We start from the raw sequence: 27,317 nt of genomic DNA on the forward strand, positions 1-27,317 counted from the left end.
CAAGGCTCTCCTGGTGCAGCTGGAGGAACAGGGCCTGCTCAAGAAGCTGCCCAAATACCACAACTGGTAAGAAATATTCAAATATTTTATTACATTGTTCCTTCGTCAAAATCATATCCTTGTTTTATATTAAAGACCCTATAAGCTCTTCTGAGGTTTAAGCTGTGTTATAATGTTGTAACCTCCTCAAACATACTCAAAATATCGTGATTTTGTATCGTCAAAAGTCTCTATAATAACGTGGACCATCACAATATATCGAATCACAAGTTTCTTTGCTTAAATTAATTGTTATGGTGCAGAAATACCTAAAAAAAATAGAGGGAACTACATCGACCATGGTGCTTTGCTCTGTTTTTGTGCAAACAACATGAAGAAATAGAAGTTTTAAGCACTTTTAAGTCTTACTTCTTTGGATTAAGTCTTGTCAAGGCATTTTAAGAGGAAAAAGTAACCCTCCACAAAATATCGCAATAAATACCGTACCGTGAGATGTACACTACTGGTCAAAAGTTTTAGAACACCACACTTTTTCCTTTCCAGTTTTTTATGGTTTACTGTTGACGAAAACTTATTCTAAACTTTTGATTGATGAAAGTGTCGACCTTTGGCAGATATAACAGCTGAACACACTCGTGGCTCGTTCTTTTTACTACAGAAAACAAATATTCTTCAGAAAGTTCTTCCCAAGTCTGTTGCAGAAGTTCTTATAAATGTGTTGCACTTGTAGGTTGTTTGACTTTCACTCTTCTGTCCAGTTCATCTCAAACCAGCTCGATGGGGTTTAAGTCTGGACACTGTGCTGGACACTCCATGTTTTCATGCTTTACCATCTTGTTATTTTTTCCTGAGGTAGTTTTGGCAGAGCTTGGACTTGATTTTTGTTCTTTTATCTTTTTTTTTAAACCTCTGGCTATTCAGTTCTTACCTTTGTACCATTTCCAGCTCGTCACTGGACTTGCACGACTTGAACTGCAATAAATAACTGGAAAAAATTAGGGTGTTCTAAACTTTTAACCGGTAGTGTAGATCGTGAAAATATCGTACCGTGAGATTTGGATATCGTTACATCTCTAATACTCACAGTTCTGTTTTGTCTCATTCACACAAGTTTGAGTAATCCTTTATTATTATTCTGTCTGAATGCTCCACCTCGTGCCTCCGTTCCATTTCATTTCTCTCCAGCGACTAGGTCAGGAATCGTAATACAATAGACGGTTCGCAAAAACCCCAGAAATGCAAGTTCGGGCACCAGCCAACCAGCGAAGAGCCATATATTCCCGTGTTGTCAACAATTCCCGAGATCGAGGATTTAAAGCCGGAACAAAGAGAATGTTTGATGAATTTTTATCAACGGGAAAGACTTTATTGTTCTTCTTTCTACGGGAATTTGGAGCATTAAATACGTCACGACCAAATAGCAGCGATTGATTAAATAAAAAAACTTACCCACCTACTGTTGAGCGAACGAATCCTAATGCCGCGAGGTCAGACGGTTTCCATGAAGTGAAACCGGCTGATGAATCAGGCTACGTGCTCTGTTCCACCTTGTGATACCCTAAAGTAGTAGTTTTCATTTTTACTTTTTACCTTCAGTTCAGCAGAGATCGGCAATTCCAGGTCTGAAATCATCCAAATGATTCTACTGAAGGTGTGTGGAGTTTAAAAACACAGTGGAGCACTTCCTGTATTCGAGTTTTCTGTTTGAAACGCAATTCCAAGTATGTTTTTGATGAGGAAAAATCTGAAAATAGGGTAATATGGGCCCAGTAACTCGTAATGATGACAGCATTTTTTGTTGTAAACATTGCAGTGGGCTTGGTATTACAGTCCATTGTTTTGGTTAGAACACTGCGTTTTATAAAGAATGTGTTTATGTGTACGTACCGCTCATGTGTTTTCTCTAAAAAAAAAAATACCCACAGTGTGTTCTCAGTTTGTCTATAGAGGCTGTAGATTATGTTTGTGTAATTGCCTGAGCTCCAGTTTGGTGACATCTCTGTTCCCTGTGATGTCAACAGTGTTATGGGACAAAACAGCTGCTGACGTCGAACTGTTTTGAGTGTAGATGTTTTCTTTTGAGTCAAACATGATTCACACAGGTACAATTTTGTGGTTACATATGGTGCATTGTGTAACTTTTATGCTGGAGGGTTCGTGAAACAGTTTTCTCCAGAGAACTGTTATTGCTTTTTCACTAGGATGTTTCACAGTATGGTTAGTGTTAAACCTTTCTTCTTGATGGAGATCAAACCAAGACAGGTCAAATCTGTGGAGAGGCGACCCCGCTCACAGTCAGAATTCCTGTTTTCCTAGGTATTTTTGAGCTGTAAAACCACCTGTAATTTAATAAATGTACAGTGGAGCTGTTTAATGTCACACTGTGGAAGATTCCAGACAGAGTAGTGACATTTTCATGAAGAAATTTGTATTTGTGTTTTGTATACTGAAAACAATCCAACAGAACCCAGTACAATCCAGTAAAACCAGCATTAGTGAACGTATAGAGCCTACTTGTGAAAGTTGCAAAAGTCCCATCCACTGTGCTGAACTGATTGCTGTTGACCTATTGAAATTTATATTGAGGATTTTCTATATACATACAGGTTCATCTTTGATCGATTGTTATTCCATCAATTGTATTGCTGGGTTTCAGACGACATCATAACACTCTGTAGGCCAATAATATTTTACACAATAATATTTACATGCCCAGTCCCCAAGCCTATGTCACCCACAATTGTTCATAAATACACAAAAGCATGATANCTGTGTTTTTAAACTCCATACATCTTCAACATAGAATAATTTTAGGTAATTTCAGCCTGAGACTAGCCAATCTCTTTCAAATTAAAGGTAAAAGGTAGTTGTTGAACTTGAAAACTACCACTTCATGACATCACGAGGAGGAACAGAGCATTTTAAGCTTTGGAGATTCAGACAGACGAATAATAAAGAGTTACTCAAACATGTGTGAATGAAACAAAACACAACTCCAGGTCTGTTTGTGATGAGGAAACAGCATTATAACATGGCATAAAGTTCATAAGAGTCAATTTTGTGTAATACAGGACCTTTAAATAAAAAAAAAAAAAAAAAAAAATCAATAAGAATTTAGTATTGGGAAAAAATATTATTATTATTATTATTATTATTATTATTATTATTATTATTATTATTATTAATTTATTTATGTATTATATGTAAACTTTCAATTAACATTTCAAAATATTACGGTTCTCACTTAATTTTTTTATTCTTTATTTTTCTCTGTGGCTTGGTGGCGTCGCTTCGTTGTGTCCATGGCGATAAATAATCATTAAATGCCACACTGCGAAACATTTTAGCCACGACGACAAGCAGGCGCCAAAACAAAACCCTCCACCAGAAAAGTTACATCGTGTCCCTTTAACTCTAAAACGAAAATCCCCACAACAAGTACTACGTAATTACAACAGGTTTGAAAAAAGTACTGCAGTTCATTAAAGTACAGCGTGTATCATTAGGGACGGTTACAGGAAGTACAGTAAGTATCTAAAAGAGAAGGAGGGTGTGTTCGAAATTTCAAATACATGCAAATTGGCACCGAACTGAGACTGGGACTGGAACCTAGAACTAAACCAGGACTAGACTGGGACTAAACCAGGTCCAAACCAAGTCTAGCTCAGCACTAAATTGCTCAGATTATTGCGATATTTTAAATATGTTGTATTTATTTTGCACGAAGGACGCTTTTGAAATATATACAAAAATGTAGACTGCTTAGTATTTGTACTGCATAATGTTACTTCATAATACTTCATTTTAACACAGTGTACATGTATCCACCTTACATAAGCAGGTGTGTACTGTATGTTTTTACTGCCCCTATTGCTCTGGTCTGCTGCTTCAAACTCACACTAAACATTAATAACCAGAAAAAAAAATAAAAATAAAAAACTTTGATTCAAAATTGTAATATGCGGCGTTGTAAAATTCTTCTCTTGTGAATATGTAAATGCAAACGTGTGGATAAAAAATGTGACTGGTTTAGACTGAGTTACCCAGCTGCATTTTTCTTCATTCCTAATACGTAATACTCCTACTAGGAAGGAAGTACTGTGTAAAAGTACAGTATGTATGTATGTGTCTGGTGGAACACTGAGGGGAAAAGAGACGGGACAACAGGGGCACACGGGGAGGGACGGAGGGACGGAGGGACGGAGGGGGTGGGGCAGTGATGTTGGAGATGTAGAATGTTGCATCACCCAGTATAGAAGCGAAGTCCTGATCTAGTCCTGGTTTAGGTCTAGTTTAGTCCCAGTTTTGTCCTGATTTATTTCTAGTTTAATCCTGGTTGAGTTCTGGTTTAGTCCTGTTTTAATACTGGTTTACTTCTGGTTTAGTCCTGGTTTACTTTAGGTTTAGTTCTGGGTTAGTCCTGGTTTAGTCCTGTTTAGTTCTGGTTTAGCCTTGGTTGAGTTCTAGTTTGGTTTTGGTTTAGTTCTGGTTTAGTCCTGGTTTAGTTATGGTTTAGTTCTAGTTTAGTCCTGGTTTAGTTCTGGGTTAGTCCTGGTTTAGTTCTTGTTTAATTCTGGTTTAGTTTACTTTTGTTCTGGTTTAGTCCTGATTTAGACCTGGTTTAGTATTGGTTTAGTACCGGTTTAGTCCTGATTTAGTTCTAGGTTAGTCCTGGTTTAGTTTAGTTCTAGTTCTGGTTTAGTTCTAGTTTGGTTCTGGTTTAGTTATAGTTTAGTTCCAGGTTAACTAAACCAGGTTTAGTCCTGGTTAATTCTAGTTTAGTCCTGGTTTAGTCCTAGTTTGGTTCTGGTTTAATTCTGGTTTAGTCCTGTTTAGTTCTAGTTTAGTTCTGGTTTAGTCCTCATTCAGTCCTGATTTAGTTCTGGTTTAGTTCTAGTTTGATTCTTGTTTAGTTCTAGGTTAGTCCTGGGTTAGTTCTGGTTTAGTTCTAGTTTAGTTCCCTTTTAGTCCAAGTTTAGTCCTGATTTATTTCTAGTTTAGTCCTGGTTTAGTTCTGGTTTAGTCCTGTTTAGTTCTAGTTTAGTTATAGTTTAGTCCTGGTTTAGTTCTAGTTTGGTTCTGGTTTAATTCTGGTTTAGTCCTGGTTTAGTTCTAGGTTAGTCCTGGTTTAGTTCTAGTTTAGTTTGGTTCCTTTTTAGTCCAGGTTTAGTCCTGATTTATTTCTAGTTTAGTCCTGGTTGAGTTCTGGTTTAGTCCTGGTTTAGTTCTGGTTTAGTCCTGGTTTAGTCCTGGTTTACTTATGGTTTAGTTCTGATTTAGTCCTGGCTTAGTCCTGGTTTAATCCTGGTTGGTTTCATTCCAGTTTAGTCCTGGTTTAATTTACTTTTGTTTTGATCTGATTAATCTAATACTTTTATTTTTATTTTGTGCCAAGACAGTAAGAGCAGTAGGACAGTCATTAGTACCACAACTATAATTACTGAAGTAAAATAAGAGATCACAGTAGTAGTCTAAGTAGTACTAATTAAAGTGATGCAATTTGTCTAATAGTACTTGTACTTTAGGAATTTATTTTTCTGCATTTTTATCAGTTGTTTACCTTATTTCCTCATGTTTCTGCTTCAGACTTAGTGATTTGCATGTTCACTAAGTAATATTTGCCCACTTGACTTTGAAAACATCATTTTGTTTGTTTGTCTTTTGTAACACGCGTTTTGCATTTCTTCATTCTTTGTGTTTCACCTTTGACCTGTTTCACTGAACTTGACTTTGCTTCTTTTTTTTTTTTAACTCGTCTGCGTGTGAAGAGTTTAAGTGACTGAGTTCACATGACTTAAATTTCTGGAGCTGTCACAAGCCTGTTTAGTTTGTCTGAAATAGAAATGTAACTAGTAAAATTTGCATACAGTATTTAACTAAATTAAAACATGACTTGCTTCTAATCAACTATTTATTGGAAGGTTAAGAACTGTATTTTTCATGTAGTTTTGTCCCAGTGCAGGTATATTATAAAAATAAGCTTTTACAATCAAAATTAGATTGCTGTGTACTGTTTACGCCTAATTATGAAGCGTTTCTATCGTCCGCGAACCAGGAAGTAAGGCTGGTGTGGTGTTAGTACGCTAATTGTTGTTAGCGTTACCATGACGACGAAACTCTGAAGTCTGAAAGTGGCGTAAAAGCTCTTACAAACTCATCACTGTGAATAAGTACGATGCGTTTAGAATCGTGAGAAATAACTCTGGACCACTGCAAACTATTTAAAATGAACTAATTCTTTTTTTCCACATTTTTAAGATTGTTATTTAAAGATATCGACTTAATACCTTTTAATAATAGTAAGTAATACTAATACTACTAGTAATAATAATAATAACAATACAGTTTATTTATATAGAGCTTTTCTAAACAATCAAAGATGCTGTACAGTAGGGTTGAACAATTTTAGGAAAAAATTGAATTGTGATTTTTCTGGCAGATATTGCAATTTTGATTTCATCCATGATTTTTTTTCAAATCAAATTTTAGTGCATATGAACATTTGTAAACATCACAGAAACTTACATCATACCAGAGTCCTGCGCCGACGATTTGACGTTGGACCGTTTGCGCACATTTGTTTACGTTTTACAAAAATGAAACTTAAATCACACGGCTCATTTGCATAAATTATAAGCGCTGAAAAAAACAGCTCGCTCCTTGTGCGCTGATGCGGGTCAGCTTCTGTCGGACTAAAGGACACTGCTCAGGCTACGTTTACACTGAAACACTATATCACCGTATCGGAAACGATTTGCGTCCACACACGTCGTTTCTGTGTCCGCGATTAGTGTGGACGAACACTGCATCTACAACGAAAACCACTCGAATACGTACTAGTGTGAACGGGGCCTCAGTGGAATATGAGTTTTCTTTCTGTGACAGAGGGGTGTTCTGCTGATGGTGAGTCTGGTCTGTGCTTCTATTGTGTTGGAGATTTTCATGTTAAACTTTACGCCCCCTAGTGTTGTGGCGGTGAATTGAGTTTTAGGAGCACTGCAAAACAACACAGCTGTGACTCTCCCAAAATCATGTTGTCTGAAATCGCAATTTTCGGTCCAAAATGATACATCGTTCAGCCCCACTGTACAGAGAATACAATTTAAAATAGTACATATAAAATAAAGATACAGACACGATAATAAAATCAGATTAGACATGTTTTTCTCAACTTAGATTTCCAAATAAATCCAACAAGCATCATTACAACATCTCTCCAGGTGTATCCACTCCTCATCTCCTACCTCCACATTTTTAAGACTGTAAATAATCAAGTTTCTCTCAATTTACATTTACACGTATAATTTCACCATCTCTCCAGGTGTATCCACTCCTCGTCTCCTACCTCCTAGCTCCTCCGTCCTCGACTCCTCAGGATGCCTCCTCAGCTTCAGTCCCAGAACCAGAACGGTACGCGCGTGGTTCAGGGGGATCTGGGCGCGCTCAGTCCGGCCGTGAGGGAGTTCGTGGAGACCAACGTCGCCCTCTGCCAGCCGGAGTGTCTGCACATCTGCGACGGGTCCGAGGAGGAGAACAAGGCTCTCCTGGTGCAGCTGGAGGAACAGGGCCTGCTCAAGAAGCTGCCCAAATACCACAACTGGTAAGAAATATTCAAATATTTTATTACATTGTTCCTTCGTCAAAATCATATCCTTGTTTTATATTAAAGACCCTATAAGCTCTTCTGAGGTTTAAGCTGTGTTATAATGTTGTAACCTCCTCAAACATACTCAAAATATCGTGATTTTGTATTCGTCAAAAGTCTCTATAATAACGTGGACCATCACAATATATCGAATCACAAGTTTCTTTGCTTAAATTAATTGTTATGGTGCAGAAATACCTAAAAAAAATAGAGGGAACTACATCGACCATGGTGCTTTGCTCTGTTTTTGTGCAAACAACATGAAGAAATAGAAGTTTTAAGCACTTTTAAGTCTTACTTCTTTGGATTAAGTCTTGTCAAGGCATTTTAAGAGGAAAAAGTAACCCTCCACAAAATATCGCAATAAATACCGTACCGTGAGATGTACACTACTGGTCAAAAGTTTTAGAAACACCACACTTTTTCCTTTCCAGTTTTTTATGGTTTACTGTTGACGAAAACTTATTTCTAAACTTTTGATTGATGAAAGTGTCGACCTTTGGCAGATATAACAGCTGAACACACTCGTGGCTCGTTCTTTTTACTACAGAAAACAAATATTCTTCAGAAAGTTCTTCCCAAGTCTGTTGCAGAAGTTCTTATAAATGTGTTGGCACTTGTAGGTTGTTTGACTTTCACTCTTCTGTCCAGTTCATCTCAAAACAGCTCGATGGGGTTTTAAGTCTGGAAACTGTGCTGGACGCTCCATGTTTTCATGCTTTACCATCTTGTTTATTTTTTCCTGAGGTAGTTTTGGCAGAGCTTGGACTTGATTTTTGTTCTTTTATCTTTTTTTTTAAACCTCTGGCTATTCAGTTCTTACCTTTGTACCATTTCCAGCTCGTCACTGGACTTGCACGACTTGAACTGCAATAAATAACTGGAAAAAATTAGGGTGTTCTAAACTTTTTTGACCGGTAGTGTAGATCGTGAAAATATCGTACCGTGAGATTTGGATATCGTTACATCTCTAATACTCACAGTTCTGTTTTGTCTCATTCACACAAGTTTGAGTAATCCTTTATTATTATTCTGTCTGAATGCTCCACCTCGTGCCTCCGTTCCATTTCATTTCTCTCCAGCGACTAGGTCAGGAATCGTAATACAATAGACGGTTCGCAAAAACCCCAGAAATGCAAGTTCGGGCACCAGCCAACCAGCGAAGAGCCATATATTCCCGTGTTGTCAACAATTCCCGAGATCGAGGATTTAAAGCCGGAACAAAGAGAATGTTTGATGAATTTTATCAACGGGAAAGACTTTATTGTTCTTCTTTCTACGGGAATTTGGAGCATTAAATACGTCACGACCAAATAGCAGCGATTGATTAAATAAAAAAACTTACCCACCTACTGTCGAGCGAACGAATCCTAATGCCGCGAGGTCAGACGGTTTCCGTGAAGTGAAACCGGCTGATGAATCAGGCTACGTGCTCTGTTCCACCTTGTGATACCCTAAAGTAGTAGTTTTTCATTTTTTACTTTTTACCTTCAGTTCAGCAGAGATCGGCAATTCCAGGTCTGAAATCATCCAAATGATTCTACTGAAGGTGTGTGGAGTTTAAAAACACAGTGGAGCACTTCCTGTATTCGAGTTTTCTGTTTGAAACGCAATTCCAAGTATGTTTTTGATGAGAAAAAATCTGAAAATAGGGTAATATGGGCCCAGTAACTCGTAATGATGACAGCATTTTTTGTTGTAACATTGCAGTGGGCTTGGTATTACAGTCCATTGTTTTGGTTAGAACACTGCGTTTTATAAAGAATGTGTTTATGTGTACGTACCGCTCATGTGTTTTCTCTAAAAAAAAAAAAATACCCACAGTGTGTTCTCAGTTTGTCTATAGAGGCTGTAGATTATGTTTGTGTAATTGCCTGAGCTCCAGTTTGGTGACATCTCTGTTCCCTGTGATGTCAACAGTGTTATGGGACAAAACAGCTGCTGACGTCGAACTGTTTTGAGTGTAGATGTTTTCTTTTGAGTCAAACATGATTCACACAGGTACAATTTTGTGGTTACATACGGTGCATTGTGTAACTTTTATGCTGGAGGGTTCGTGAAACGTGGAAATGTTATTGCTTTTTCACTAATGTTTCACAGTATGGTTAGTGTTAAACCTTTTTATCTTGATGGAGATCAAACTAGACCGGTCAAATCTGTGGAGAGGCGACCCCGCTCACAGTCAGAATTCCTGTTTTCCTAGGTATTTTTGAGCTGTAAAACCACCTGTAATTTAATAAATGTACAGTGGAGCTGTTTAATGTCACACTGTGGAAGATTCCAGACAGAGTAGTGACATTTTCATGAAGAAATTTGTATTTGTGTTTTGTATACTGAAAACAATCCAACAGAACCCAGTACAATCCAGTAAAAGCAGCATTAGTGAACGTATAGAGTCTACTTATGAAAGTTGCAAAAGTCCCATCCACTGTGCTGAACTGATTGCTGTTGACCTATTGAAATTTATATTGAGGATTTTCTATATACATACAGGTTCATCTTTGATCGATTGTTATTCCATCAATTGTATTGCTCGGTTTCAGACGACATCATAACACTCTGTAGGCCAATAATATTTACACAATAATATTTACATGCCCAGTCCCCAAGCCTATGTCACCCACAATTGTTCATAAATACACAAAAGCATGATACAAAACACCACAACTTCATAAACTTGCGCTGCAATGTGCAGTAAATGCATGTTGAATGTGTTGTTTCAGCGCTCTGAAGGGGAGTGGCACAGTGTGGTCATTTAACAAACACATCAATGAGTTGTTTTTGGAAATATAACATATTCTAAATCAGGCATGTCAAACTCAGGCCCAGGGGCCAAATTTCATCCGCAATATAATTATATTTGGCCAGTGAGATCATATCAAATATGTATTAGAGCTGGTCCACCGGCTACAGATAGACTATAGAGACAACATTTATTTCAAATTTTGCTATTATTTTATATTTTGCTTGTTCTGGATTCAATGTTTAAGCAAAACTATTCTTAAACATTTGTTTTAATAAGAAAAAGGTTTAACATTATATATCCTGAAAGAAGAAAAAACAAGTAGCCTGATTCATCAGCCGGTTTCACTTTGTGGAAACCGTTGAACCTTGCAGTGTTAGAATTAGTTCGCTCGACAGTAGGCGGGTAATTTTTTTTCATTTAACCTATCGCTGCTATTTGGTCATGATGTATCTAATGCACCACTAACGGGTCTAACTGGTATATTAAGCTTTTCCCAAATCCCGTAGGAAGAAGGACAATAACGTCGTTCTCCTTAATAAAATTCACCAAACATCTAGGGAATTGTTGCCAACACAGAATGTATGACTCTTTGCTGATTGGCTGGTGTCCGAACTTGCACTTCTGGGGTTTTTGCAAATTGTCTAGTGTATTCCGATTCCTGACCTAGTTGCTTGAGAGAAATGAAATGGAGCGGAGGCACTAGGTGGCGCCAGCCTGGCTAGAAAACATGCAGATGTTGTTGAAATTTTTCAATAAATATTTAGTTTGGCCCATAGGCTCTGTGAATTTGAGTTTGACACCCATGGACTAAACAATAAAAGTTAACATGGTGATCTAAATATTTAATTTCATTGTCCGTTGCAGTTGGTTGGCGCGTACAGACCCCAGAGACGTCGCCCGGGTGGAGAGTAAGACGGTGATCGTGACCCGAGAGCAGAGAGACACAGTGCCCTCTCCTGTCGGGGGAGGGAACAGTCAGCTGGGCCGATGGATGTCACACGAGGAGTTCGACAAGGCTGTGACACAAAGGTTTCCTGGATGTATGAAAGGTAGGTATGAAATAGGAACATGAAGGAATATAATCTATATAGGAATATGAAAAACTCACTCCAGTGGGTCAATTCCTGGGGTGTTAGAAATTGGCTTTTGGTGGATTCTATTTGATAATTGTGATAGTATTACACTGTGACCTGTATCACAATTATCAATTAACCAATTAATCTTAAAACCCCTAGTTTGCATGGAGTTCGACAAGGTTGCCCACTTTCTCCCCTCAACTTTTGACCTTTTGAACTACAAATCTTTCCACACTGTGTCACACTCCTCAGCACTACACACAGTAAGTTTAATCCTCTCTGTCTCCCCCTGCAGGTCGTACGATGTATGTGATCCCCTTCAGCATGGGTCCACTGGGCTCTCCTCTCGCTAAGATCGGTGTGGAGCTGACAGACTCGGCGTACGTGGTGTTGAGCATGCGGGTGATGACCAGGATGGGCAAAAGCGTCTTGTCCCAGCTGGGCAACGGAGAGTTTGTGCGCTGCCTGCACTCGGTTGGATGTCCTCTGCCGCTCAAAAGTAAGAAACAAGAAAATTATTTAAAGGGCCCTTGTTTCACTGTTTTCTGATCGATGTTATAATGTTGCTTCCACATCATAAACAGACCTGGGATTGTGTTTTGTTTCATTCACATGTATTTAACACACAAATTCCAATATTACTCAGTGTATTTAAAATGAGTTATTCTCTCAAAACAGTGTGTTCCTCTTTGTGATGTCATGTGGTCAAGTGCTTCACCTTCACAAGAATAATTTGGATAATTTCAACCCTAGAATTGCCAATCTCTACTAAACAACAATAAAAAAATAAAAAATAAACTACCGCTTCATAACATCACAAGTTGGAGCAGAGCATTTTGAGCTTATTAAAACATGTGTGAATGAAACAAAACATAACTCCAGGTTTGTTTTTGATGGGGTAACAACATTTTAACATGTCTTAAAGCTCAAAAGAAGACTACATTAAAAGCACAACTCCTTTTCTTTTCTCTAGAGTGCGCCCTCCTACATTTAAAATAAAATAAAATACCCCTAGAGGCTCTATTCACGTTATGTCACAAAACAGGAAGACGTTTGGAAAGATGCGATTACAACTTCCTGCTGGCTCTGTTCACAGTCATAAGTCTGACAAAATCTAGAAAAAAATGAGAAAATGTCCCAGTTTTCTTCATGTCCATGTCATTGCAAAGTTCCGTTATGTTCGGCAAATTAACAATTACAACCACTAACTTAAATTACAACTAACTACACCGAAAGTTGTAATCGCATCTTTCCAGACGTCTTCTTGGTTTGTGACGTAAGCGTGAATAAAGCCTGTCGACACTTATATAATCCCTCTCTTGACTTTACTGTTGCGTTCCAACACACATATTAGCATCTTATTTAAATATGGAAATACAGTCTTGTTCACTTTGCAAATTGTTGTTTAGTTAAATGTCTTATGAAACAATACTTCTGAGAAACAGGACGGCAGGAACACTCGTATTTGCAATTAACATTTTTGTTGCTTTGTCAACAACACAACAAAAATTTACTGAATTCAGCTTTAAACACTAAGGAATGTATGAATAAAGTTAAATGTAATTTGAGAACTTAAAGTACATATGACAGGTTAGACCACAGGTGTCAAACATAAGGCCCGGGGGCCGGATCCGGCCCTCCAAGACCTTTAATCTGGCCCTCGGCTGATTTTCTACTAAAATATTTTAATTATATTTTCTATTAAAATATTGATAATTTTCTGTGCCTGTGCATAGCAGTGTCTCCAGCGCCTCTGTGCGTGGCCCCTCCCAACAGAGCAGCACAAATGAAGACTTGTCTCTTTCCAAACGCTCTTAAAGGACGATCATTTTTGACCTCATCAGCAAAATGTCAAAAGTGAGAAAAGTGGACGTCAAGTGCAGGATTTTCCAAGAAAAATTGACTTATTCCTATTTGCATACAAGTTAATGTTAAAACATTGAGTTGAAATTGCATTTTTCTTAAAGTTTCAGGTTGTTCATAATATTATAATATTTTGTAAAAAAAAAAAAAATTAGTTAATCAATTAAAAAAGATTTCTGTAATAGATTTGTGTTTCTCTGCACAAATATTTGAACTTATTGTTTTTTTTGGGGTTTATATGACATGAGTTTTCTCATCCGGCCCCTTTGGGATCAAAGTAGGTTGGATACGACCCCCAGACCAAAATGAGTTTGACACCCCTGGGTTAGACTATTCAAAACAAAAAATCTAGATTCATAATTTTCATAATTTTGGTGACATTAATAATTTTACTTTCTGGTTAGACACGTTGCAGATGCAACGTACGCAGGGGTAATTACATAACTCTTAGCAAGCAAAATATTAAATTGCACAGTAGATAAAAAAAATTAGAAACTTTATTTTAATGAAGTAAACTCCCAGAAATGTGCCTTTTTTGTGCGTAAATTGTCCATTAAAGTTTTTGGTGAAGATTTCCATGTTGATGACATAGGTAGAGGCATTCAGTTTTAAAATTCTGCGCTATTTCCTGTATTTTTGTGCTTTATCAACTTTTTTGCTCAAACTGCCATGTGTCTGATGTAAAAATACCACAGATATTATCCCACCAAACATCGTGATAATTACAAAAACACAAATATCTGTCCATATGCACTTTAATAATTACTGTCAACACTGTTTTTCTCTTGTAGAGCCGTTGGTGAATAACTGGCCGTGTAACCCCGAGCTGACCCTGATCGCCCACATCCCGGAGAAGAGGCAGATCGTCTCCTTTGGCAGCGGGTACGGAGGAAACTCTCTCCTGGGCAAAAAATGCTTCGCCCTGCGCATCGCCTCCAGGATCGCCAAAGAGGAGGGCTGGCTCGCAGAACACATGCTGGTAAGAAACGTCTAGAAACATCGAGAGAATAAGAGTAAAAAGATAGATTTTGGTATCCAAGAATAGGGTCCTTGCGTGTGGAATTTGCATGTCTGGGTGGCATTCAGTAGGTCAATCCTTCATCTATTTACTTGGTACTGATTTACTTGGTCCTTGGGTTGGGTCAAATGTGTGGGCAGTTAAGGTTATAATGTCCCCATTGGGAAATTTGTTCTTTGCATTTGACCCATCGTTCAATGCTGTTGGAGCAACCTGTCAGGGACTCAGATCTTTACCTAGACTTTGTCAAAACTATCTTAACCGTAGAATTTAACCTTTCACAAAACATAGTCACAAAACAAAACCAAAAATAATAGATAACAATAATAATAACAAATTATTTTTTAAATAAGTACAGGAGCACTCTTAGAAATATTTATTCTAAACGTAATGTGTCACGTTTACTTATATTTTGGTGACCACCTCTTTCTTTATGCACATAACAATGCTGAACACATCGTACTGTATTTTTCAGTCGCATTAGCCAAAAAATGCGTAATGAAAGAAGAAAAAAACATATATAACAGAACAGAACATCTCCATCTCACTCCAAATCACTAAATCCATTCAATTCTTCATCCTCCGGTGTCACTTCTGAGCAACTTCACGACCTACGGAGGTAAAAAGAGCGCCGCTTCCTCTTCTGTGTAGCTGTCGTCAGACTCAGCATCAGTTCCAGTTAGAATTATTCCGGTCTTTCTGAATCCCGACAGGATGGTTTCAGTGTCACTGAAGTCCAGGCTTTGTTGGTCCATCCAGTGACTTCCAGAAAATCTGCAAGGCACAACCTCCTGGTGGCTGTGAAGCTGTCTTCTCCATCCCTCACAAGTTTCTCGCTCACTCCAAACTTTCTTTCTGCTGCTTGATTAACGTTTTCGGCTGCATATTTCACTACGTGCAGCAGGACAGATGCTCTTTCTGCAGGAGACATGCGCAGTAGAGCAAAGTGTCAGTGGTACAGGAGTAACAGAAGCAGCAGATACTGACACACAAGACTAGAGCCTCTCACGGCTGTCAGTGTGAAAATTTTAATATATAAATCGCATCATAGTATAAGTTGCAGGAAACACCCAAACCATGAAAAAAGTTAACTTATACTCTGAAAAATACAGTAGTTAAACCTGTGTATATTTTTGTTGATTTCAGATTCTGGGAGTAACCAACCCCGCAGGAGAGAAGAAGTACATGGCGGCTGCGTTCCCCTCGGCCTGTGGGAAGACCAACCTGGCCATGCTCAGGCCCACTCTGCCCGGCTGGAAGGTGGAGTGTGTCGGGGACGATATCGCCTGGATGAAGTTTGATGACCAAGGTCAGAAGAAAACCATGTCACTGTATTATGAGAATATTTAGACCACGTAGCATCCACTCATTTTTTTATCCAACAGGAAATCTTCGCGCCATCAACCCCGAGAACGGATTCTTCGGCGTAGCTCCCGGCACGTCGGCCAAAACCAACCCCCACGCCATGTCCACCATCGTCCAGAACACCATCTTCACCAACGTGGCCGAGACCAGCGACGGAGGAGTTTACTGGGAGGGCATGGACCAGGAGCTGCCAGAGGGAGTCACCGTCACGTCGTGGAAGAACAAGCCCTGGACCAAAGAAGATGGTGAGACATTAGCTCAACTTGTACTTTATGTAGGCCTACGTAGGATTTACATCAAGCGTCTGTTTTGGGAGTTCTTGTGGTTTGTCCCCTGAGCTGCACAAATACATAAACTTGTGCGATGTTTGACAGATTGGGTTCGGAGATTCGGCAAAAGGAGATGCCATGCTGTATTTAAGGAATTTTTGCATTGGTATTTTATAATTTAGAACTATTTCTTGTCTTGTTGTGCCTGTGACAAGAGAACGTACATAGTGAATGATACAAGGTTTAAATAAATATATTCAATCTGTAATTTTCTCGTCACCAAGAGTTCTGGAGGAATTAAACCAATGATCACTCTCTGTATGTCCTGCAGGTGAACCATGTGCCCACCCAAACTCTCGATTTTGCACTCCGGCCGGACAGTGCCCCATCATCGACCCGCAGTGGGAGTCTCCCGAGGGCGTCCCCATAGAGGCCATCATCTTCGGGGGCAGGAGACCAGAAGGTGTGGCTCTACTCTACTCTACTCTTCTCCTCTAAAATGAACTAAAGCTAACGTGCATTTTGGTGTGTTTTGGTGACCAGGTGTGCCGCTGGTGTATGAAGCCTTTAGCTGGGAGCATGGAGTGTTTGTAGGAGCAGCCATGAGGTCTGAGGCCACCGCTGCAGCTGAGCACCAAGGTAGGGCATCAGGGTTTTATTGTATTTTGGGAACAAAATATACTACAAGATTTTTGTTGCAATTTTTTCTCAACTTAAAGTTACTTACCCAACCACCACCGCCAAATTAAATGTCTTGCTTAAAGGGACAGTTTGGAATTTTGGACATAGGACCTCATTTCCTAGTGAGCCAGAGTGTTGGAGACGTGTGGAGACACTTTTTTAAAATATTCTATCCAGTCCTTGTATTTGCAGAGGTCGCTGGTGCTAGGCTAGTGCATGTCAATGGCCATAGTTACCCTGCCACTAAAAACAGTCTTACCCACTCCACAAAACACCCGAAGAAAATCTATTATTACACCAGACTGTCCGTGCAAATGTCTGTTGATAGAATAATGTTGAGAAGTAAAACCAACCTTACATTTGAAGGATTTATGTCTGAGCAGCAGCAGCGAGTTGTACTTCCTGATAGAAAGTTTGGCAGCGGCTTAGCACCTATTTTACCGCCAAAGTAAAATTCTGCTGCTGCTGAGAAAATAGTCCCTCAACATGCGACGATTCATGCGACGCAAGGTTAGTTTTATTTCAAACATTATTCTGTCAACACAGACATTTACATCGACAGTCTGGTGTAATAATAGATTTGTTTCGGGTGTTTTGTGGAGTGGGTAAGACTGTTTTTAGTGGCAGGAAAAGTATGACCATTGACATGTACTAGTCTAGCACCAGTGACCTCTGCAAATACAAGGACTGGATGGAATTAGGGGTGTCAAATTATCGCGTTAATTGCGATTAATTAATTACAGTCATATTTTGCACGTTATATTTTTTTATCACGTTAATCTCATTTTTAATCTCTAACTTTACTGTTTCTGTGCGAGTTGCCTTATTATAAAATCTGTTTTTGTGTTGTTGGGACAATAACACATCGCTTCCGCAAACAATAGTGATTTTCTTTCTCGTTCTCGCCGCATCTGCGATAAACCTGCACACGTCTGATCTCTGAAAACATCACGACACAAACACAGAACAGACTCACCTTCACCTTCAACACTCTGTCAGAACACTCATATTCCACTGAGTCGTGTCCTTCAGTCCCACAGAAGCTGAACCGCATCAGTGACACAAGAGCTTTTTTTTTTTTTTTTTTCTCGTTTAGTTTATGCAAATTAGCCATGCGGTTTTTAAGTTTCGTTTCTGTGAGACTTGCGCAAATCAGCATTAAACACATTATAATTTCAAACGAGCTGATGTGGCTCTAGAGTGTTCCTGGTTCATATGTAATAATAATAATGTAATAATTAATTTAAATGAAAATACCTCAAGTTGAAGGATTTTCTCAGCAATTTTTAGGTGAGATCAAAAAGAGATTAATTAGATTAATTAATTACAGATCATAATTAATTAATCTCTCAATTTTTTTAATCGCCTGACAGCACTAGATGGAATATTTAATAAAGTGTCTCCACACGTCTCCAACACTGTGGCTCACTAGGAAATGAGGTCCTATGTCCAAAAGTAAAACTGTCCGAACTGTCCTTCTTTTAAACACTATATTACAATACATTTTGAAAAGTAAAAGTCTTTATTTTGAACTAGAAGAAAAAAGTCCTGACTCCATTTCGTTTTGTTGCAGGTAAAGTGATCATGCACGACCCGTTCGCCATGCGTCCCTTCTTCGGCTACAACTTCGGCCAGTACCTGTCCCACTGGCTCAGCATGTCCCAGCGCCCCAACGCCAAACTGCCCAAGATCTTCCACGTCAACTGGTTCAGGAAGTCCCCAGAGACCGGCTTCCTGTGGCCCGGATTCGGAGACAACATCCGAGTGTTGGACTGGATCTTCCGGAGGGTCACGGGGCAGGCGGGCGCGATGCCGTCCACCGTGGGGTACCTGCCCTGCCAGCATTCCCTCGACCTCAGCAACATGAACCAGGACGTAGATCTGCAGCAGCTGTTCCGACTGGATCAAGCCTTTTGGGAGCAGGAAGTGATAAAAGTGAGGGAGTATTTCGCGACGCAGGTTAATGTGGATTTGCCCGACGAGATCGCGAGGCAGTTAGATCAGCTGGAGCAGCGGGTTAGACAGATGTAAATGAAAAATAAATGGACAAACTTATCTCATTTATAGCTTTTAAATGGATTTCTGTATGGTAAGAAATTAAATTAGGACCTTAGCCGTAGCAATTAACAATTTAAAACAAAATATTCTATCTTTTTGAATGGGTAAAATGATGCTTATACCCGAACTAGTTCATTTTTAGGCTACGTTTATATGATGATGGTCTGAACAGATGACGCAAAAGTGGACGTAAACGCATACGTGACCTGAGCAGATCTGACCATAGTTTTGTGTCTTGGGCAGTGTAGACTTTCCCACTCTGGAAGGTGGTTTCAGATTTTTGCATTTTTAAGACCCAAAAATGCTGTCACCATCTAAACCAGGGGTGTCAAACTCATTTTGGTCCAGGGGCCGTTTCCAACCTACTTTGATCCCAAAGGGGCCGGATCAGAAAACTCATGTCATATAAACCCCAAAAATAGCAATAAGTTCAAATATGTGTGCAGAGAAACACAAATCTATTACAGAAATCTTTTTTAATTGCTGAACTGAATTGATGAATTGATGAAAAATGCAATTTCAACACAATGTTTTAACCTTAACTTGTTTGCAAATAGGAATAAGTCATTTTTTCCTGGAAAATCCTGCACTCGGCTCCACTTTTCTCATTTTTGACATTTTTCTGATGAGGGTGTCACGGTCAACAGTCAAAACGATCGTCCTTTAAGAGCGTTTGGAAAGAGACAAGTCTTCATTTGTGCTGCTCTGGTGGGAGGGGCCACGTACAGAGACACTGGAGAAGCTGCTCTGCTCAGCGACGCAGAAAATTACCAATATTTTAATAGTAAATAGTAAATATTTTAGTAGTCTTGGAGGGTCGGATCCAGCCCCCGGGCCGTATGTTTGACACCCCTGAACAAAAGGCTCTTCCCATAAAACATGTTGTCATTTTTACCCACAAGCGTTTTCGTCTAAACACCAACTTTATTCATTCTGAGCATCCTAATTATTACGAGCACGATGACAATGATAACAACAACTAGCATGGTAACGCACACTTCCTGATTACTGGCCAAAGAAACACTTATAATTCGACATTATTTATATATATTTTGATCTCAAGAGGCTGAGGGAATGAAACTAAGACTTTTGGGGGTTAAAACTATTCCATGATAGAGCTGGTTTATTTTTTTATTTTAATTACATGTTATGGTAGTAGTAGTAGTAGTAGTAGTAGTAGTAGTAGTAGTAGTAGTAGTAGTAGTACGTCAATGCAATTTTTAACACTATACATGGTCAATTATCCAAATATATAGATTTAATTTAATATAGTTTGAGTCAAAGTTTTACTCAGTGATGTTAATTACAATGATGAACTGTGTAGTATTTACTATTATTGAACACTGTTAATTTTTTTAGATTTTAGTTACACTTTTGTTTAGAATAACGTTAAAGTATTGTATTTTTATTTTTGTTCTATTCACTTTTATTTTGAAAAGGTTTTAGTATTGTAGCTGCTGATGGTAAAACTGAACTGTTTTGTTTCTCTATTTAAGTAACTTATTGATGTGGGCACAGTTTTAATTCACTTTTAAGAATGAGTTCACTGCTCTCTCTGTATTATATGAGGTAATTTATTTTTCTACTTCGAAACAAGAACGTACCAATAAATATATTTATCTATTCACGTCATTTGTCTGTTTTAATTATTCACCAGATGTTTCTTGTAGGATGCTGCTTCCTTGCATTTTGCTCAGATACAAAAAAAAATAAAGGCAGGAGACGGGATAACCACTCTGCCACAGTCACACAGGGAAGAGATTCACAGTTCAGTAAGAGAGATTTGCCTTTTTTACCTCAGGAGGTTATGTTTTTGCCGGCGTTTGTCTGTTTGTTTGTTTGTTTGTTTGTCTGTTAGCAACATAACTCAAAAAGTTATGGACCGATTTTGATGAAATTTTCAGGATTTGTTGGAAATGTGAAAAGGAAGAACTGATTTCATTTTGGGGGTGATCCGGAAGAAATTCTGGATTCTGGATCACTTTGAAATTTTAGTTAACATTGTGGTAAATGGGGCCAAATATGTTGTTTCTCAATATCTCGATTAATTATTGACCAAACCTCATGAAATTTGACTCAGGGATGGACAATGGGATCCTCTTTCATATTCCAAAGGCTGATCCGGATCTGATCCAGAAGACTGATTTTATCGCAATTTATATAAAAAATGGGGGTAGTCCTTGGCGGAGGTCTGCGCTCTCTGAGTGCTTTTCTAGTTTTTGTTTTATAAAATGGTACTTCTCATAATAATTTTCAGATATGATACTTTTACTTCTGCTTGAGTAATATATTGCACACAGTGTTGGGGAGTAACAGATTACACGTACCGGAGTTACGTAATCAGAGTACAAATTATGAGTAACTGTATTCAGTTACAGTTACTGTTTCAGTGAGTGGTAATTGGATTACAGTTACTTTGTTGAAATAAATGGATTACATGGCGGGATTTTCCTGTTTTCACATTTTGGGCTATATCCCCCCTTTTTTTTTTTCTTTTTTTCTCGGTAATTCCACTCATTCCCGGACACTAAACCAGATCTAAACCAGGTCTAAACCAGGTCTAAACCAGGTCTAAACCAGGTCTAAATCAGGTCTAAACCAGGTCTAAACCATGTCTAAAACAGGATTTAACAGGCAGACCGTGTCTCCTCCTCTTCTGTCAATAACATTTTTAGAGACTCTGCCTTTTCATTTTCTTTTAGCAAACAAAACATCTTATGTGAAGATTACCGCATCTTTGCTTCTCTACAACAAATCAAGTAATCCAAAGTATTCAGATTACGTTACTCACCTTAAGTAACTTAATGGATTCCGTTACAAACTACATTTTGGGGTATGTAATCTGTAATCTGTAGGGGAATCCATTTTAAAAGTAACCCTCCCAACACTGGTCATTGATCACTCAAGCACAAGTTGTGTGTGAACTCTGCCTCTCTCCACTGGCAGAAAGAAAGAATAAATAACACAGGCTTCTGCACTGGGGAGTGGGTTAGGTCCAGTCTGGTGCCAATAAGGAATCAGTATTTCTGTTTTAGATTATTTCAGGCATGGGATTACTCCAAAATGATTAAAAATGTATGAAAATGTAAGTAATTCCAAACCCAAAAAATGCATAGTGCGCCCTAAAGTCCAACTCATTGCAAAACTCCCAGCATTGGTTTGAAGAAAGCTGAATTACAATGAATTAATATTTGTAAATGTTCTAATTATAACAGTAGTAATAATAAATAAACAACAGTAATCCTTATTTTATGGCTGAGAGGTGGGTTGAATTTATCATGAAAAACAATAACTTTTGTGTTATTATTTCTACTGCAACTCATTTTACAACTACACTTGCATCTTTTTCAGTCCTGCACTGCCCTCTGGTGGACTTGACACAAAATCACTGTTAGGGAAAAGAATTGGACTCCTGTCTAATTTGTACAACAGCAGCAGGACAAACCAGTTTCTAAACTATGGGGAATTTGAACTATATTCACCAAAATTTCACATAAGAGTCACTGTGTTCTTCTGAATAGTGCAAAATAAAAGAAATGCAGCTCACAAACACATTTTAAAGGTCTTATATGCAGTGTTGGGGAGTAACAGATTACATGTACCGGAGTTATGTAATCAGAGTACAAATTATGAGTAACTGTATTCAGTTACAGTTACTGTTTCAGTGAATTGGATTACAGTTACTTTGTTGAAATAAATGGATTACATGGCGGTATTTTCCTGTTTTCACATTTTGGGCTAAACCAGGAGTAAAACCAGGACTAAACCAGGACTAAACCAGGTCTAAACCAGGTCTATCATAAACCAGGACTAAAACCAGGACTAAACCAGGTCTAAACCAGGTCTAAACTAGGACTAAACCAGGTCTAAACCAGGTCTAAAACTAAACAGGTCTAAACCAGGTCTACTAAACAGGTCTAAATCAGGACTAAACAGGTCTAAACCAGGTCTAAACAGGACTAAACCAGGTAAACCAGGTCTAAATCAGGACTAAACCAGGTCTAAACCAGGTTAAACTAGGACCAGGACTAAACCAGGTCTAAACAGGACTAAACAGGTCTAAAACCAGGACTAAACCAGGACTAAAACCAGGACTAAACAGGTCTAAACAGGACTAAACCAGGTCTAAACCAGGTCTAAACTAGGACTAACCAGGTCTAAACCAGGTTAAACCAGGACTAAAACCAGGTCTAAACCAGGTCTAACTAGGACTAAACAGGACTAAACCAGGTCTAACTCAGGACTAAACCAGGACTAAAACAGGACTAAACCAGGTCTAAACCAGGTCTAAACCAGGTCTAAAAACTAAACAGGACTAAACCAGGTCTAAAAATCAGGACTAAACCAGGACTAAACCAGGTCTAAACCAGGACTAAACAGGCTAAAACCAGGACTAAACCAGGACTAAAACCAGGACTAAACCAGGTCTAAACAGGACTAAACCAGGTCTAAAACCAGGTCTAAACTAGGACTTAAACCAGGTCTAAACCAGGTCTAAAATCAGGACTAAAACAGGTCTAAACCAGGTCTAAACCTAGGACTAAACCAGGTCTAAACTAGGACTAAACAGGACTAAACCAGGTCTAAAACCAGGACTAAACCAGGTCTAAACCAGGTCTAACCAGGACTAAACCAGGACTAAACCAGGTCTAAAAGGACTAAACCAGGACTAAAACCAGGACTAAACCAGGTCTAAACCAGGTCTAAACTAGGACTAAACAGGTCTAAACCAGGTCTAAACTCAGGACTAAACCAGGTCTAAACCACAGGACTAAACCAGGCCTAAACCAGGTCTAAATCAGGACTAAAAGCAGGTCTAAACCAGGTCTAAACTAGGACTAAACCAGGACTAAACCAGGTCTAAATCAGGACTAAACCAGGACTAAAACCAGGACTAAACCAGGACTAAAACCAGGACTAAACCAGGTCTAAATCAGGACTAAACCAGGTCTAAACCAGGTCTAAACTAGGACTAAACCAGGTCTAAACCAGGTCTAAATCAGGACTAAAGCAGGTCTAAACCAGGTCTAAACTAAAACCAGGACTAAACCAGGACTAAACCAGGTCTAAACCAGGACTAAAACCAGGACTAAAACCAGGACTAAAAAAACCACCAGGTCTAAATCAGGACTAAACCAGGTCTAAACCAGGTCTAAACCAGGACTAAACCAGGTCTAAACCAGGTCTAAATAAACCAGGACTAAAGACCAGGTCTAAACCAGGTCTAAACCTAGGACTAAACCAGGTCTAAACTAGGACTAAACCAGGACTAAACCAGGTCTAAATCAGGACTAAACCAGGTCTAAACCAGGTCTAAACTAGGACTAAACCAGGTCTAAACCAGGTCTAAACTAGGACTAAACCAGGTCTAAACCAGGTCTAAACCAGGTCTAAACTAGGACTAAACCAGGTCTAAACCAGGTCTAAACCAGGTCTAAACCAGGTCTAAAACTAGGACTAAACCAGACTAAACCAGGTCTAAACCAGGACTAAACTAGTGTAACCCTAACATGTTGTTGTTACCAGTCTCTTAAGGCTGTGGGTATCTCTTACACTTGGATTTGATAATTGTAGTTTCTTGTAGTTTTCCTTGCTCACTAAAAACCGACAGTGTACAATACATTTTTATTAAGCAACACGTCTCTGCTCTTCCAGGCGCAGTGTGCGTTCACCTCTACCTCAACCCCGGTGCACTCACCAAACACGCTCCACTGAAACAACTAAACAACATAACCGAACCAACACAATGCAACAATGAAATGTCAATAAAATAAATGCAAAATAATATTAATTAATTATCCAAACAATATATAAAATAATAATCACACAAATTAATATTAATAAATGAAATAATATGCATTAAAATAAATCAAAGGTTACATACCATTAAAACCAGGATAAATCAAAGGAAACTAAAACCAGGACTAAACCAGGTCTAAAACCAGGACTAAACCAGGTCTAAAACCAGGACTAAACCAGGTCTAAAACCAGGACTAAACCAGGTCTAAAACCAGGACTAAACCAGGTCTAAAACCAGGACTAAACCAGGTCTAAACCAGGACTAAACCAGGACTAAACCAGGTCTAAAACCAGGACTAAACCAGGTCTAAAACCAGGACTAAACCAGGTCTAAAACCAGGACTAAACCAGGACTAAACCAGGTCTAAACCAGGACTAAACCAGGTCTAAAACCAGGACTAAACCAGGTCTAAACCAGGACTAAAACAGGACTAAACCAGGTCTAAACCAGGACTAAACCAGGTCTAAAACCAGGACTAAACCAGGTCTAAAACCAGGACTAAACCAGGTCTAAACCAGGTCTAAACCAGGACTAAACCAGGACTAAACCAGGTCTAAACCAGGACTAAACCAGGTCTAAACCAGGACTAAACCAGGTCTAAAACAGGACTAAACCAGGTCTAAAACCAGGACTAAACCAGGTCTAAAACAGGACTAAACCAGGTCTAAACCAGGACTAAACCAGGTCTAAAACCAGGACTAAACCAGGTCTAAACCAGGTCTAAACCAGGACTAAACCAGGTCTAAAACCAGGACTAAACCAGGTCTAAACCAGGACTAAACCAGGTCTAAACCAGGTCTAAACCAGGTCTAAACCAGGTCTAAAACCAGGACTAAACCAGGTCTAAAACCAGGACTAAACCAGGTCTAAAACCAGGACTAAACCAGATCTAAACCAGGTCTAAACCAGGACTAAACCAGGTCTAAACCAAGTCTAAACTAGGACTAAACCAGGTCTAAACCAGGTCTAAACCAGGACTAAACCAGGTCTAAACCAAGTCTAAACTAGGACTAATACCCAATAAACATTATAGTCCTCAAAACAGTCATAAAATCCTGAAAAACGAGATTAATAACTGATCAAAGTTCATTTATAGTTTAGACCGAAATGTACCAAAGACTGAAAACAACAGAGTAAATGAGGTCATTACTGCGGGTGTGAAAAACATGTTTGGTCAATGATTTGTGGAGGTAAACATGTCCAAAGGTTTTTCCAAGAAACGTTCATACAATATTCATATGGCCAAAGTAGAACATTCTTTTAACACATGTCACCACTAAAGGTACACTGTGAAACTTTTCTGGTGATGTCACTGTTTGTTTGTCACCGTGGAGATGTTATGAGATGTTAAGAATATCATCAAACATAATTATCAATCTTAATCCGTGTATCGTTTGTTCATTTGTTTTTCAAAATAAAACCAAAAATAAGAAAAAGAGAAAACAACTATTTACGGGACCAGACCGGGGCCAGGATCAGGACTGAGATCAGGACCAAACCAGGACCAGACCGGGACTAGACCGAGACCAGACTGGGACTGAGAGCGGGACCAGACCAGGACTGAGACCGGAACCAGACTGGGATTGAGACCAGGACTGAGACCAGGATTGAGACCAGAACCACACCGGGACGTAGACCAGGACCAGACTCGGACCAGAGCGGAACCAGACTGGGACTGAGACCAGACCTGAGACCGGAACCAGATCGGGACGTAGACCAGGACCAGACTCGGACCAGAGCGGAACCAGACTGGGACTGAGACCAGACCTGAGACCGGAACCAGACTGGGAAGTAGACTAGGACCAGACTCGGACCAGACTGGGACTGAGACCAGACCTGAGACCGGAACCAGATTGGGACGTAGACCAGGACCAGACTCGGACCAGACTGGAACCAGACCGGGACTGATACCGGTGCCAGACCCTGACGTAGACTAGGACCATACTCGGACCAGACCGGGACTAAGACCAGGACTGAGACCGGAACCAAAACAGGGCTGAGACTGGGACCAGACTGGGACTGAGACCGTAACCAGACCGGGACGTAGACTAGGACCAGACTCGGACCAGACCGGGAGTAAGACCAGGACTGAGACCAGGACTGAAACTGGGACCAGACCGTGATTGAGACCGGAACTGAGACCAGGACCAGGCCAGAACCAGACCAGGACTGAGACCGATTTAGTCCTGGTTCAGTCCGTATGCAGCGCAAAAGTCCGGCATCGCAGTCACGTAAATGGGAAATGGCCGTTATCCATTTTTTCCATTATTAATTTAAACACAAAATCGAAAACTTAAAAAACAGATCGTTATCTGTTTCTCATTTAGTTTTAGAGACAAATAATGAAGAATATTTTTGTTTTTTCGTTGTCTTATTTTTGGTTTTAATTTGTTTTGGAGTCTCCCTCACTTCCTCCATTGCGTCTTGAGCCAGAATCGAACAAGATCGTCCAATCAGATTCATTTATTTTAGTGCTACTGATTTACAAACTAAATCACAGTTTGGTGCTTCGCTCATTGATTCTGCAGAAACGTGCAATGTTTTTCAGTCCATTGTGATATATTCGTTTACTTTTTCCCCCCTCATAAGCAGCCACATTTGTTTTGACGCAGATTTGCCATGCCTGCTTCTGATTGGTTAATCCATCTGTCAATCACGCCCATTTGAAAACGAGACATTCATTTTTGTAAAGTCCTGGAGAAGTGACTATTCTGGGTACAAGACAAAGTTTGAGTTTTAATAAATAATAAACCATTTTGTAAAGCATTTTATCGATTGGAAACTTGGATAATTTTC

At 39.2% G+C, this 27,317-nt stretch overlaps 1 protein-coding gene across 1 annotated transcript; it reads left to right on the top strand.

The window, feature by feature from the left end:
- The first annotated feature begins 7,324 nt into the window (after nucleotides 1–7,324).
- On the top strand, nucleotides 7,325–20,348 carry pck1 (phosphoenolpyruvate carboxykinase 1 (soluble)). Its single transcript, XM_055160871.1, has 9 exons — nucleotides 7,325–7,600; nucleotides 11,256–11,440; nucleotides 11,763–11,966; nucleotides 14,122–14,309; nucleotides 15,495–15,657; nucleotides 15,734–15,958; nucleotides 16,314–16,445; nucleotides 16,526–16,621; nucleotides 18,237–20,348. Exons 1-9 carry the CDS (start codon nucleotides 7,377–7,379, stop codon nucleotides 18,692–18,694), a joined length of 1,875 nt encoding a protein of 624 aa, XP_055016846.1. The 5' UTR covers nucleotides 7,325–7,376; the 3' UTR covers nucleotides 18,695–20,348.
- Nucleotides 20,349–27,317: the final 6,969 nt, after the last annotated feature.

This window comes from Boleophthalmus pectinirostris, unplaced genomic scaffold (genome assembly GCF_026225935.1).
Source record: "Boleophthalmus pectinirostris isolate CB_2022bp ecotype Guang Dong unplaced genomic scaffold, ASM2622593v1 HiC_scaffold_3, whole genome shotgun sequence".
Taxonomy (NCBI): domain Eukaryota; kingdom Metazoa; phylum Chordata; class Actinopteri; order Gobiiformes; family Gobiidae; genus Boleophthalmus; species Boleophthalmus pectinirostris.

What these genes read in the sequence shown, in the direction of transcription:
- pck1 (XM_055160871.1), top strand. Translation starts at nt 7,377, where the DNA reads ATGCCTCCTCAGCTTCAGTCCCAGAACCAGAACGGTACGCGCGTGGTT. An exon ending in GTTTCCTGGATGTATGAAAG is followed by an intron (nt 11,441 to 11,762) that starts GTAGGTATGAAA and finishes CTCCCCCTGCAG; the next exon opens with GTCGTACGATGTATGTGATC. An exon ending in GCCCTGGACCAAAGAAGATG is followed by an intron (nt 15,959 to 16,313) that starts GTGAGACATTAG and finishes TATGTCCTGCAG; the next exon opens with GTGAACCATGTGCCCACCCA.